Source organism: Entelurus aequoreus, linkage group LG11, assembly GCF_033978785.1.
Source record: "Entelurus aequoreus isolate RoL-2023_Sb linkage group LG11, RoL_Eaeq_v1.1, whole genome shotgun sequence".
In the NCBI taxonomy this organism is placed as follows: Eukaryota; Metazoa; Chordata; class Actinopteri; order Syngnathiformes; family Syngnathidae; genus Entelurus; species Entelurus aequoreus.
Genome location: NC_084741.1, coordinates 40958715 through 40973097, shown reverse-complemented (window position 1 = coordinate 40973097; position 14383 = coordinate 40958715). Strand labels below are relative to the sequence as shown.

General features: G+C 38.4%; 1 protein-coding gene across 2 annotated transcripts in view; it reads left to right on the top strand.

The window, feature by feature from the left end:
* Positions 1–209: 209 nt before the first annotated feature.
* Positions 210–14383, top strand: part of tcea3 (transcription elongation factor A (SII), 3) — a 46669-nt gene continuing 32495 nt past the window's right edge. For both annotated transcript variants that reach the window (XM_062064249.1, XM_062064248.1), the window contains exons 1-2: positions 210–373; positions 6408–6470. In XM_062064249.1, the coding sequence (XP_061920233.1) occupies positions 224–373; positions 6408–6470 (213 nt within the window). In that variant the 5' untranslated portion in view covers positions 210–223. The remainder of the gene's footprint in view (positions 374–6407; positions 6471–14383) is intronic.

The following is a 14383-nucleotide window of genomic DNA, read 5'->3' as shown; positions in this document are numbered from 1 at the left end:
TATTACATCGTGACAATTTAAGGATTTTGCAGTCTGACTTAGTAAAAAAGTGTACATGCAGTAATTGAAAGTATTGTTTAAAGGTACATTAAGTAACATGTCCCCTGCCTGTACTGACCCATGTGTGCACTCTCGGCTAAATTTAGTTTTAGTGTGTGGCGGTGGTTATTTGTCAGCTGGCGTCCACAGCAGCAGGAGGAGGACACGCCCTCCGTGGCGCTAAATGGAGCGCACCGTGCGTAAAGTCCGACACTCTTGCAGCTTTGGGGGGGTTTTGCGATTTCAGAGTGATTTAAATGCAGCCATGACGCGGGAAGAAGACCTGATCCGGATTGCCAAGAAGCTGGACAAGATGGTGTCTAGAAATAACACGGTGAGACTGGAACTTTGACACCCTCGATGTGGCGCGCTCTGGTGCACCAGACCTGCTGTGCGCGTCTTGTTCGAGGATAAACACGCCGTGTGGCTTTAACGCGGGGAAAATACTCCAAGGCTTCAGCATTTGCATGTGTGTTTTGTGCGTGCGTGCGTGCGTGTGCGTGTGCACAAGTTGCAAGACAAGCCACAGTGCGCTGTAACAAATGGTCGACAGGTGTTTGCCCAACACTGATCTGGGAGCAGTTTGGGTGTTGTGGATCAGGTGTTATCGCCGCTCAACAACTGCTCGGCTACTAGAGAGTAAACAAGTACGGTAGTGTGCGCACTCCCGCACTGTTTGGAGGCTGTAAATCACAAGTGGTGTTTTGAGGCTTGATTTTCCACAAATGTCAATTTGAACTTCCTTTCACAACAAAATAGTCAGCATGCAGACTGCAAAGTTTGCTTATAGGTTGGGAACTAAAAACTCATACTGTTTTCCTAATGTTTTTATATTAACAAGTACTTTTAAAGGCCTACTGAAATGAAATTTTCTTATTTAAAAGGGGATAGCAGATCCATTCTATGTGTCATACTTGATCATTTCGCAATATTGCCATATTTTTGCTGAAAGGATTTAGTAGAGAACATTGACGATAAAGTTCGCAACTTTTGGTCGCTGATAAAAAAAGCCTTCCCTGTACCGGAAGTAACGTGACGTCACAGGTCGTGGAGCTCCTCACATCCGCACATTGTTTACCAGAGGTGTGGACTCGAGTCACATGACTTGGACTCGAGTCAGACTCGAGTCATGAATTTGATGACTTTGGACTCGACTTGACAAAATGTAAAGAGACTTGCAACTCGACTTAGACTTTAACATCAATGACTTGTGACTTCACTTGGACTTGAGCCTTTTGACTTGACATGACTTGCTACTTTCCCCAAAACCCAAAGATTAAAAAGTTATTTGGGAGCGCGCCGCTCCGTATTTTTAATTTTCTTCGTCTGTGTCTATCAGCGTGTTGTTCCTGTCAGCGTGTGTGCTCTCAGTACAACAGCCAATCAAATTAGATCTACGCTGTTTTCATCCCACAGCTCTCATCCAATCAAATTGCAGGACAATCATTGACGAAGAGTTGTCAAACAATGCGGCAGTGAGAAACAATTATGCCAAAGTTAATTTCGTTCGGGTATTAAAACTACGACTTGGTCAACAAAAAACGAATTGCCCTATGCAAATCATGCAGTTCGAATATTATAGACGGAGACGTAACAACTTCCAACTTCGTTCGACATTTGAAGTTGCACAAAGAAGGGTAAGTTTTGAATGTAAGCTAACGTTTATTGGCTAAGTAACGTGACTTTTATTTGCTGTGTAGTTAAATCAGTGAGGCTGTAAACTCACTGCTAACGTTATAACCATAGACATCTTATAAGGGTACGCAGCATCGCGCGCTACTGCCTACAGGCGCAGACGAGACGCGTGGCCGCCATCTTGGAGTGGTGATCCGCTCCACTAGTGCAATTCATTTGGCAGGAGCAATGAACTGTCAGCGCATTTAATTCATCTTACCTCACTGAATACCACTCATTTTCACGCGCTTTTTTGTTATATGTGTAGCTATGATAAAGGACACATGTTTTGGCGTGTTTTATTATTCATAGTTTGCTTAACAGTAATATAATATTCTTATACGCTATAAGTGACCAGACGTCCGAGATCAAAACTGGGAATATAATCCCAGAGAAAGGGGAAAAAAACGGTCAGCTATTTTTAAATTGAAGAAACAATATGATTAGGTTATATATACATGTGTATATCCTACATAAACAATGTATGAATACATTAGATATCTATATATCTTATAGGCTGTATCTCTGTTGCTGCAGCAGCAGAGAGTTTATTCTGTCTTGACACTTTGTATTGATATTTTGTATTACATTCTTCCCTTAAATGATCATGTTTACAGTCATTGTTTTATATGTATTTTTGATGTATGTCGCTTTGGATAAAAGCGTCTGCCAAATACTTCAACATAAACATATATAAACACCTGGAAGTCTTTATATCAGCTAAAACCACCAATCTGTTTCACTGGATTCAGAATACAATCAAATTCTGTCTTACCCAACAATGTTAGTATTTGAATATTGTTACTTGAAGACTTATTCCTGGTTACAATTATACTGTTAAGAAAGTATTGTCTTATACTTTGCCTAAAATGAGAATGCATCATAATCAGTGGCGGCTGGTGAAGTTTGTTTTAGGTGGGGCTGAAAGTTTGTAAACCAAACCCCTGTAGGGGCGTCATCCTCCCCCAGAAGATTTCTTTGTGATTTTCACATACAAATATTAAAGATCTTTGCTCCTTCTCAACTCTGTGGTAATATTATTTTCATAAAATATAACCAATAGTACATTAATGTTAAATCTTACTTGTGAAAAGTAATCCCCCGATTCCTATTTTCAACAGTCCGCTCATTTGAGTAGGAAAACGCTGAACCCCATCTTTGTTTTCTACCTGTCAACTGTCAGTTTAGGCTGCTCGCCGGCTCCTCATCACCACTTCAAGATGGCGGCCAAATTGCTCGTGTCACAGCAGCCAATGCTGCGTCTACTTATAAGATGTCTATGGTTATAACGTCATTGCAAACACAGCGATCTGTTGCGTCCACTGCAGTTAGCTACCTTATTCATACTTTTTGTCAAGTGATTTTTTAAGCAGGGTTGCATGAGGTACCTATACAAACGTTAAGTTAGTCAATGTATCACACACAGTAACGTAACGTTAGACGGCGATCAGCAGCACCGCGTATTTTAGCCACCTACAAAAACACAAACAGTCAAATAAAGGTCAGTTAAAATGTATAATATATAAAAAGTACAACTCTGTTCATTGTTTTGTTCATGTTTTTGTTATGTTTTTCATATGTATGCTCACATAAACACACATACAGTATGAGATGAGATCAATGAGATAAGGTAAGAACAGGATAGAAACTGCTGTGGAACTAGTTACAATGCAATATGCCATGGAAATACAATGTTAACACTTTTGTGCAAATAAGTACAGATGCACTTGTTTTTTCAAATGTGTTTATTCTGTAAAGGAATGAGTTAAATGTTTAAAATGACTGGATAATAGTGCTATTATGAAGTGCAATGTCAGCACTATTTTTTTTCCTGCAATTTCAAATGCACTTGTTTTAATAAATAAATACAGCGTTTTAAAAGCATACACAATCTGTGTAAATATATTAGTCTGTGGTTAAAAGGACTTGAAAGGACTCGAAATTCAAAATGCAGGACTTGGGACTTGACTTGAGACTTTCCAGTCTTGACTTTGGACTTGACTCGGGACTTGCCTGTCTTGACTCGGGACTTGACTCGAGACTTGAGGGCAAAGACTTGAGACTTACTTGTGACGCTGCTGGCGTCCATGATTGTAAACAATGTTTACAATCATGGACGCCAGCAGCGTGAGCGATTCGGACCGAGAAAGCGACGATTACCCCATTAATTTGAGCGAGGATGAAAGAGTCGTGGAGGAGGAAAGTGAGAGTGAAGGACTAGAGGGCAGTGGAAGCGATTCAGATAGGGAAGATGCTGTGAGAGGCGGGTGGGACCTGATATTTAGCTGGGAATGACTAAAACAGTAAATAAACACAAGACATATATATACTCTATTAGCCACAACACAACCAGGCTTATATTTAATATGCCACAAATTAATCCGCATAACAAACACCTCCCCCCTCCCGTCCATATAACCCACCAATACAACTCAAACACCTGCACAACACACTCAATCCCACAGCCCAAAGTACCGTTCACCTCCGTAAAGTTCATACAGCACATATATTTCCCCAAAGTTACGTACGTGACATGCACATAGCGGCACGCACGTACGGGCAAGCGATCAAATGTTTGGAAGCCAAAGCTGTACTCACGGTAGCGCGTCTGCTATCCAACTCAAAGTCCTCCTGGTTGTGTTGCTGCAGCCGGCCGCTAATACACCGATCCCACCTACAGCTTTCTTCTTTGCTGTCTTCATTGTTCATTAAACAAATTGCAAAAGATTCACCAACACAGATGTCCAGAATACTGTGGAATTTTGCGATGAAAACAGACGACTAAATAGCTGGCCACAATGGTGTCCTAATATGTCCGCACAATCCGTGACGTCACGCACAAACGTCATCATACCGAGACGTTTTCAGCAGAATATTTTGCGGGAAATTTAAAATTGCACTTTACTAATCTAACTCGGCCGTATTGGCATGTGTTGCAATGTTAAGATTTCATCATTGATGTATAAACTATCAGACTGTGTGGTCGGTAGTAGTGGGTTTCAGTAGGCCTTTAAGCTGCACAATTTGATGACTTTTTAGGAGTAAAAGTGCTGTAAAATGATTATTTCTATGCGTGTAAAGAAGAGGGGCCATTTGCAGGGCCCCCTCTAAACATGTGCCTAGGGCCCCACGATCCGTAAGGGGCCCCTTTATGCATGAAGAAGCACATGTAAAATGTTAATTAAAGAATTCACTGATGAAATTTTACAGCAAACATATTCCTAGCCGCTTCCTGCTGCGTCACTGAATCCATCCATTCATTTTCTACCGCTTGTTCCTCTTGGGGTCGCGCGGGGGTGCTGGAGTCTATCGCAGCTGCATTCGGGCCGAAGGCCGGGTACACCCTGGACAAGTTGTCACCTCATCACAGGGCCAACACAGATAGACAGACAACATTCACACACTAGGGCCAATTTAGTGTTACCAATCAACCTATCCCCAGGTGCATGTCTTTGGAGGTGAGAGGAAGCCGGAATACCCCGAGGACACACCTCGGAGAGAACGTACAAACTCCACACCATGCTGCCTGTGTCACTGAATATAATGCCAAATGTCCCCCAAGTGCCAGTGGCTCTACTGGCCCATATACTGTAGGTTGTCTTGAAAAAGGAGGATACAGGTTCAAATCCCAGTTGGAGCTGAGAAAATAGAGTTTATACATTTGTTTTAATGATGTTAAAATTCTTACTTTTTTTGTAATTTAAGTTTTAATTATAGTAAAGGCTGCAATTTGTTACTCTTATAGCCATACATGTGTGTTTACTTCCGTATTTAACATCACGTGACAACCCCTGAGGAAGGCAACAGTTGTAGCCATCAGGTACAGAAGTAAACACACAGGTCCGGCTATAAGAATAACAAATTGCATAACTTTTTGAAGACCTAATCTCTTTGGATTATATTAAAGGCTGTTATTTTGATGTAGAAAAACTAATTATTAAACAATTTCTTTCCCTTGAGTTTGTTTTAGTCTTAAAACACATTTTTATGCACTTGCCTTTAAAAACAAGTTAAGATAGACTTTTTAGTAATGTTTTAAATATTTTATTCACATTTATTTGCTATTATCAACTGCATTTTTGTAAACCTCTCTGATGTTTTCATTTATTTGATTTATTAATTTATTGGTTGATCTTCAAAAAAATTTTTACCTCACTTGTGCGCTTTAAAAACTTCGACCTTGACCTTGGAACATGCATCAAATTAAATTTGGTTAAAAAAAAGTATCAAAATGGTTTCACATTAATACAATAGTGTGAACACTTTTGTAATGGGGGTAGGGGGGCAGGCGGGCAGGCGCTCAATTATGCATATGGTCTTGCACATTTGTGATTTATTTTTTAAAATTTTTTTTTAACAATATAAGAATACTAATAATACTAATATCAAACAGAAAAAAGCAGACCATCGGGTAAATAAAGAATAAAGACTCAATGTAAAGATACAAAGCTGAAATATTGACACTAATAACCATTAATAATATAAAACTTAGTCTTTAAATATAACCTTTTTCTAGCATTTTTACAAACTTAAACAAAATATATAAAATACCCCCGCGCCCTGCATCCATTTAATTTTTAGTTATGGAAAGCCAAAACAACAAATTAATTAAAAGAACCGCAATTCCAATCACTAAATGTGCATCTATGACCTTGTATAATTCCCATGTTAACTTGTTGGCTTTTCACTCACAGGAAGGTGCTATGGACCTGCTGAAGGAGCTCAAAGATTTCAATATGACACTTAAACTCCTACAGGTAACACACACACATGTACAGCAATATACTGTATACCAGAGGTGGGACCAAGTCATTGCTTTGCAAGTCACAAGTAAGTCTCAAGTCTTTTCCCTCAAGTCTCGAGTCAAGTCCCGAGTCAAGACAGGCAAGTCCAGAGTCAAGTCCAAAGTCAAGACTAGAAAGTCTCAAGTCAAGTCCCAAGTCCTGCATTTTGAGTTTCGAGTCCTTTCAAGTCCTTTTAACCACAGACTAATATTTTTTACACAGATTGTGTATGCTTTTAAAACGCTGTATTTATTTATTAAAACAAGTGCATTTGAAATTGCAGGAAAAAAAATGGTGCTGACATTGCAATTCATAATAGCACTATTAACCAGTCATTTTAATAGTTTAAACAATTTTAAACATTTAACTCATTCCTTTACAGAATAAACACATTTGCAAAAACAAACATTAACATACTATTGGTTGTATTTTATGAAAATAACATTACCACAAAGTTGAGAAGGAGCAAAGATCTTCAATATTTGTATGTGAGAATCACAAAGAAATCTTCTGGGGGAGGATGACCCCCCTACAGGGGTTTGGTTTACAAACTTTCAGCCCCACCTAAAACAAAATTCACCAGCCGCCACTGATTATGATGCATTCTCATTTTAGGCAAAGTATAAGACAATACTTTCTTAACAGTATAATTGTAACCAGGAATAAGTCTTCAAGTAACAATATTCAAATACTAACATTGTTGGGTAAGACAGCATTTGGTTTTATTCTGAATCCAGTGAAACAGATTGGTGGTTTTAGCTGATATAAAGACTTTCAGGTGTTTATATATGTTTAAGTATTTGGCAGACGCTTTTATCCAAAGCGACATACATAAAAAATAGATATAAAACAATCACTGTAAACATTATCATTTAAGGGAAGAATGTAATACAAAATATCAATACAAAGTGTCAAGACAGAATAAACTCTCTGCTGCTGCAGCAACAGAGTTACAGTCTATAGGTCCCTAAAATATATAGATATCTAATGTATTCATACATTGTTTATGTAGGATATACGCATGTATATATAATCTAATCATATTGTTTCTTCAACTTAAAAATAGCTGACCGTTTTTTTCCCTCTTCTCTGGGATTATATTCCCAGTTTTGATCTCGGACGTCTGGTCATTTATAGCGTATAAGAATATTATATTACTGTTAAGCAAACTATGAATAATAAAAACGCCAAAACATGTGTCCGTTATCATAGCTACACGTATGACAAAAAAACGCGTGAAAATGAGTGGTATTCAGTGAGGTAAGATGAATTAAATTTGCTGACAGTTCATTGCTCCTGCCAATTGAATTGCACTGAGTGGAGCGGATCACCACTCCAAGATGGCGGCTCCGCGTCTCGTCTGCGCCAGTAGGCAGTAGCGCTCAATGCTGCGTACCCTTATAAGATGTCTATGGTTATAACGTTAGCAGTGAGTTTACAGCCTCACTGATTTAACTACACAGCAAATAAAAGTCATGTTACTTAGCCAATAAACGTTATCTTACATTCAAAACTTACCCTTCTTTGTGCAACTTCAAATGTCGAACGAAGTTGGAAGTTGTTGCGTCTCCGTCTGTAATATTCGAACTGCGTGATTTGCATACCGCAATTCGTTTTTTGTTGACCAAGTCGTAGTTTTTATACCCGAACGAAATTAACTTTGGCATAATTGTTTCTCACTGCCGCATTGTTTGACAACTCATGTTCGGTGGTTGTCCTGCAATTGGATTGGATGAGAGCTGTGGGATGAAAACAACGTAGATTTAATTTGATTGGCTGTTGTACTGACAGCACACACGCTGACACGCAGCACACACGCTTATAGACACAGACGTATAAAATGAAAGATACGGAGCGCTCCCAAATAACTTTTTAAGGTTTGGGTTTTGGGGAAAGTAGCAAGTCATGTCAAGTCAAAAGCCTCAAGTCCAAGTGAAGTCACAAGTCATTGATGTTAAAGTCTAAGTCGAGTTGCAAGTCTCTTTACATTTTGTCAAGTCGAGTCTAAAGTCATCAAATTCATGACTCGAGTCTGACTCGAGTCCAAGTCATGTGACTCGAGTCCACACCTCTGCTGTATACTATACTGTATATATATATATATATATATATATATATATATATATATATATATATATATATATATATATATATATATATATATATATATATATATATATATATATATAATATATATATACTGTATATATATATATATATATATATATATATATATATATATATATATATATATATATATATATATATATATATATATATATATATATATACAGTATAGTATACAGCAGAGGTGTGGACTCGAGTCACATGACTTGGACTCGAGTCAGACTCGAGTCATGAATTTGATGACTTTAGACTTTTTAGTCATATCGCCCAGCCCTAATATATATATATATATATATATATATATATATATATATATATATATATATATATATATATATATATATAATATATATATATATATATATATATATATATATATATATATATATATATATATATATATATATATAAATATATATATATATATATATATATATATATAATATATATATATATATATATATATATATTAGGGCTGGGCGATATGACTAAAAATGTATCACGATATAAGTGTTTCATATCAGTCGATATCGATAATTATTGATAAAAAAAACAAAAAACTATTCTAAATAAAGACCAGGAGAAAAAAGACTAAATTTAAATACTTTTATTTTAAATATAACCTTTAACCTTTAGAACGAGGTCAGCATTATGAAACACAGTCAAATAAATGAAAATACTGGTCGATGTGCAAATATTGACATTAAATAAATGCTTAATCCAACAAAATGTGCAAAGTATTGTAATTAAGAAATTAGTAGTGTACAACTCAGGCTTTAAAGCCATATTGGTAACAATATATGCAAATAAATAACAGTCACATTAAGCAAGCAGAAACAAACATGTCTTACAGAATATTGTAAACATCGGAATAAACTTGCGTCTGAACATCTGTGACAAAACAAACCTGTTACCCTCTTCAGTCATTTATGGAAAAATCAAACCAACTTCAGTATCTCCTTTTCCACGGATTCCCTGCACATTGTGTAAAGCCTAGGAATAGCTGTCTTGGAAAAGTGCTTTCGGCCAGGTAGAACATAACGGGGGTCGAGCACGTGTATGAGATGCTTGTACCCAGACTTCTCAACTATGCTGAGCGGTAGCATGTCCTTCGCTAATTGATACACCACTGCATCCGTTATTTCTTTATAACGTTTTGAATTTTTGTCGTATGGCACTGCTGCCGAGTAATACTGTCTGCGGCAACAACAGACCACCATCGAGACGATGGTGGTCTGTTGTTGCCGCTTTGGTGCTGTTCCACTTGCACCGGCTGATGTAGATGGTTGTGGCTGTTTGATACTGCTGTACTCCAGCGGGTGAGAGCGGCTCAGTTGGTAAAATAAGTTTGTCGTGTTCCCAGACTTGGTCGGGACGACGACCTTGCAAAGTTTGCAGACAGTATTACTCTGATTCGTATCGGATTTAAAAAAAAATCCAAAATACTGCCAAACTGGTGACGTGACGTTTCCTTTTTTATTTACAATTTCCTCTCGTGCTGCCGCGCTCATATTCCCATTTTGTTTTACTCCTCGTCATCAGCTAGCCGTTGTTGCTTTTTTTTTTTTTTTCCCAGTTAGCATTTCCCAGAATGCCTTGCGGTTCAGGCTCGGCCGTGATAGGTCGAGAGGCCAAAGGCCTTCTTCTGCCTACACCCCCCAGAATGCCGTGCGGTTCCGGCTGCGCCTTTCTTCCTATTTTTTTCTAACAGAACTCAGTGAAATTATCGAACGTTCTATCGACCACATGTCTATCGCGATATATATTGTTATTGTTTTATCGCCCAGCCCTAATATATATATATATATATATATATATATATATATATATATATATATATATATATATATATATATATATATATATATATATATATATATATATATATATATATATATATATATATATATATATATATATATTTTCGGTAGAAAATGGATGGATGGATGGATGATATGATATACACAGTTTGTTGCAGACCTCAGTATTAAAGCCCCTCTGTTTTGGTTGATTTTGGCGGCGCCAGTGGACCAAAGCGGTAGTGTTTTGCCTGAAGGCAAATCTAATTTTCCATGAGGACCATCGCGTAGCGTCGTAAATAGTCAGAAACTACTGTCACGTACATACAAACTGACATGATGATACCACAACGATTCAGAATGACTGATCTTACTCAAACTCCATTACTTTTGAGTTTGTTGTGTGCCAGGTCGTGTCAGTGTGGAACTGCCAACTTTGAAGCTGGTGGCTTTTTATTGCTACCACGCAAATTTCCGATAGCCAACAATAGCATTATCATTTTAATTTGAGCATCAAATGTTACTTACTGGTCCAGCAAGAACAGAGCCAAGGCAGCATCTGTCAAAAATCTCTCATTCTACTCTATGTAAGTCGATGTATCATCCCAAAAGTTCTGAACATGTTTTATGAAGGTTAAAAAGTTACTTAGTGCTGCTTTAAAGCCACAGTTTTTGTTTTTGGTCCCATCTGCGCTTAAGTGTTTTTTACGCCCTTGGATTAACACACGTTTTTCCTATTCATATTCTCCCATCCAGTTAGGATATTTTGGCAAAAGTGCTTACAGTAAGTCCTTAAAGGCCTACTGAAATGAAATTTTCTTATTTAAACGGGGATAGCAGATCCATTCTATGTGTCATACTTGATCATTTTGCGATATTGCCATATTTTTGCTGAAAGGATTTAGGAGAGAACATCAACGATAAAGTTCGCAACTTTTGGTCGCTGATAAAAAAAAGCCTTGCCTGTACCGGAAGTAGCGTGACGTCACAGGTTGAAGGGCTCCTCACATTTCCCCATTGTTTACACCAGCAGCTAGAGCGATTCGGACCGATAAAGCGACGATTACCCGATTAATTTGAGCGAGGATGAAAGATTTGTGGATGAGGAACGTGAGAGTGAAGGACTAGAGTGCAGTGCAGGACGTATCTTTTTTTCGCTCTGACCGTAACTTAGTGTGGAATCCATGAGCCCTTGTACCTTTCTCCTTTTTCTATTGTGGATCACGGATTTGTATTTTAAACCACCTCGGATACTATATCCTCTTGAAAATGAGAGTCGAGAACGCGAAATGGACATTCACAGTGACTTTTATCTCCACTACAATATATCGGTGAAGCACTTTAGCTACGGAGCTAATGTGATAGCATCGTGCTTAAATGCAGATAGAAACAAAAGAAATAAGCTCCTGACTGGAAAGATAGACAGAAGATCAACAATACTACTATCAGGAGACACCGAACCAAACACTGGACCTGTAACCACACGGTTAATGCTGTGCCGCCTGTCGAAGCCTAGCAATGCTGTTGCTAACGACGCCATTGAAGCTAACTTAGCTACGAGACCTCGTCAGAGCTATGCTAAAAACATTAGCTATCCACCTACGCCAGCCCTCATCTGCTCTTCAACACCCGTGCTCACTTGCGTTCCAGCGATCGACGGCGCGACGAAGGACTTCACCCGATCATCGATGCGGTCGGCGGCTAGCGTCGAATAGCGCGTCTGCTATCCCACTCAAAGTCCTCCTGGTTGTGTTGCTGCAGCCATCCGCTAATACACCGATCCCACCTACAGCTTTCTTCTTTGCAGTCTCCATTGTTCATTAAACAAATTGCAAAAGATTCACCAACATAGATGTCCAGAATACTGTGGAATTTTGCGATGAAAACAGAGCTGTTTGTATTGGGATTCAATGTGTCCCAATACTTCCGCTTCAACCATTGACGTCACGCGCAAACGTCATCATACATAGGCGTTTTCAACCGGAAGTTTCCCGGGAAATTTAAAATTGCACTTTATAAGTTAACCCGTATTGGCATGTGTTGCAATGTTAAGATTTCATCATTGATATACAGTGTTGGGACTAACGCGTTACTGTAACGCGTTACTGTAACGCCGTTAGTTTCGGCGGTAACTAGTAATCTAACGCGTTATTTTTTATATTCAGTAACTCAGTTACCGTTACTACATGATGCGTTACTGCGTTATTTTACGTTATTTTTTATGTAGTATCGGCTAGAAACTGAAGATCTGAGTGTGTTTTATTGCAGCGCTCCGGTGGAAAAGAAGAGGCGCTTTGTGTGGGTGGGGGTGGGGGGTATGGCGTCACATTAGTACCAAAAATCCAAGCGCGTAAAAACTGTTATCGCGCGCTGATTCTCCACTTCGTGCGCGCGCGCGACACCCTTTTGCGCGCGCGGTGCCTTTCTGCGCGCGCGCTGTCGCTTTCTGCGTGCGCGCTGTCTCGGTCTGTGCGCTATCATGTTTCATTTTGGTACTTTGGGGGCGGGCATGCTTAGACCGCCCCTTCTTTCTGATTGGCTTTGAGCAATCAGAAGTATAGCAGGGCGGGTCATCGTCAATATGTATCAAGATTTACGGAGGAAGAAGTGGATAAAAAAATGTTGGCTGAAAAAGAGGTAAGTTATTGAACTGGTTTGGAGTGATTGTAAGGGTACTATTACTAAAAATAATAATAATACATTTTTATTTATAAAGCACTTTTCATACATTTAAAATGCAGCTCAAGGTGCTTTACATAGTTAAAAACAAAATGAGAAATAACACCCACACCCCATGAAGACAGTCAAACATGTACATAAAAATAAACAAACAACAACAACAACAACAACAATAATAATAACAACACAATGACAATAGCCAATCACAGGAACCCTCTGGACGTGGAGATCCAGAGGGCTTTTTGAGGAAACACTAGATGATAAAATAAATGGATTAAAAATAATTAAAATACACATCAGGTAAAAGTCCAAAAATAATATGAAATAAGATAAGATATAATCACACATAAAAATAAACTACAATATGAAAAACTATAAAATAAAATAAAATACAATAAAAACTGAAATATAAATATAATAAGACCATATAAAAATAGGCTAAGATATGATAAAACATAAAAATAAGCTAAGATATGATAAAACATAAAAATAACTAATACTAATAGAATAATCCTGCACATTGGGCCTAATATTTGTGTAGTAAAGTGGTTTTTGAATTCGAGCAATGTAATCTGAAAGATGTTTAAAATATCAACAATTAATGTTAATATTTTTGAAACAATATACTTCTCATAACATGAGTATCTGTGTGCATGAGAGAGTGTAAAGAAAAGCATTGCTATAGTTTCACTTCATCTGCCTTTTTTTACAACCTACTTGAAGTTGTATTTTTCTTTTTTTTTTTCTTTTTTTTTTTTCTTCTTTTTTTTTTTCAAAGCCAATCAGAAAGAAGGGGCGGTCTAAGCATACCCGCCCCCAAAGTACCAAAATGAAACATGACAGCGCACAGACCGAGACAGCGCGCGTGCACAAAGACACCACGCGCGCGCAAAAGGGTGTTGCGCGCGCACGAAGTTGAGAATCAGCGCATGATAACAGTTTTTACGCGCTTGGATTTTTGGTACTAATGTGACGCCATAGGGGGCTCTCATACCGTAGTCGAGGGGCGCAGGGGAGACGTTCTGTACTAACAACCTTCACTTCACCCGGAAGAGGGTCTTTACAGCTGAGGGTGAATGACGAGCCCGGCGGTTTGTTGCAACTTTGTGACTTTATTGGACGCAGCCATCCACCAAGCTAGAGAACCTGCACTCACTCACTGTCGCCGCTCCCTCACTTCTCTCGCCCACTCCCTCACTGACGTCACTCACCCACATGCTGTCATATTTTAAAGGGCCACACACACACACACATACGCTACTCTCATAACAACTAACATGA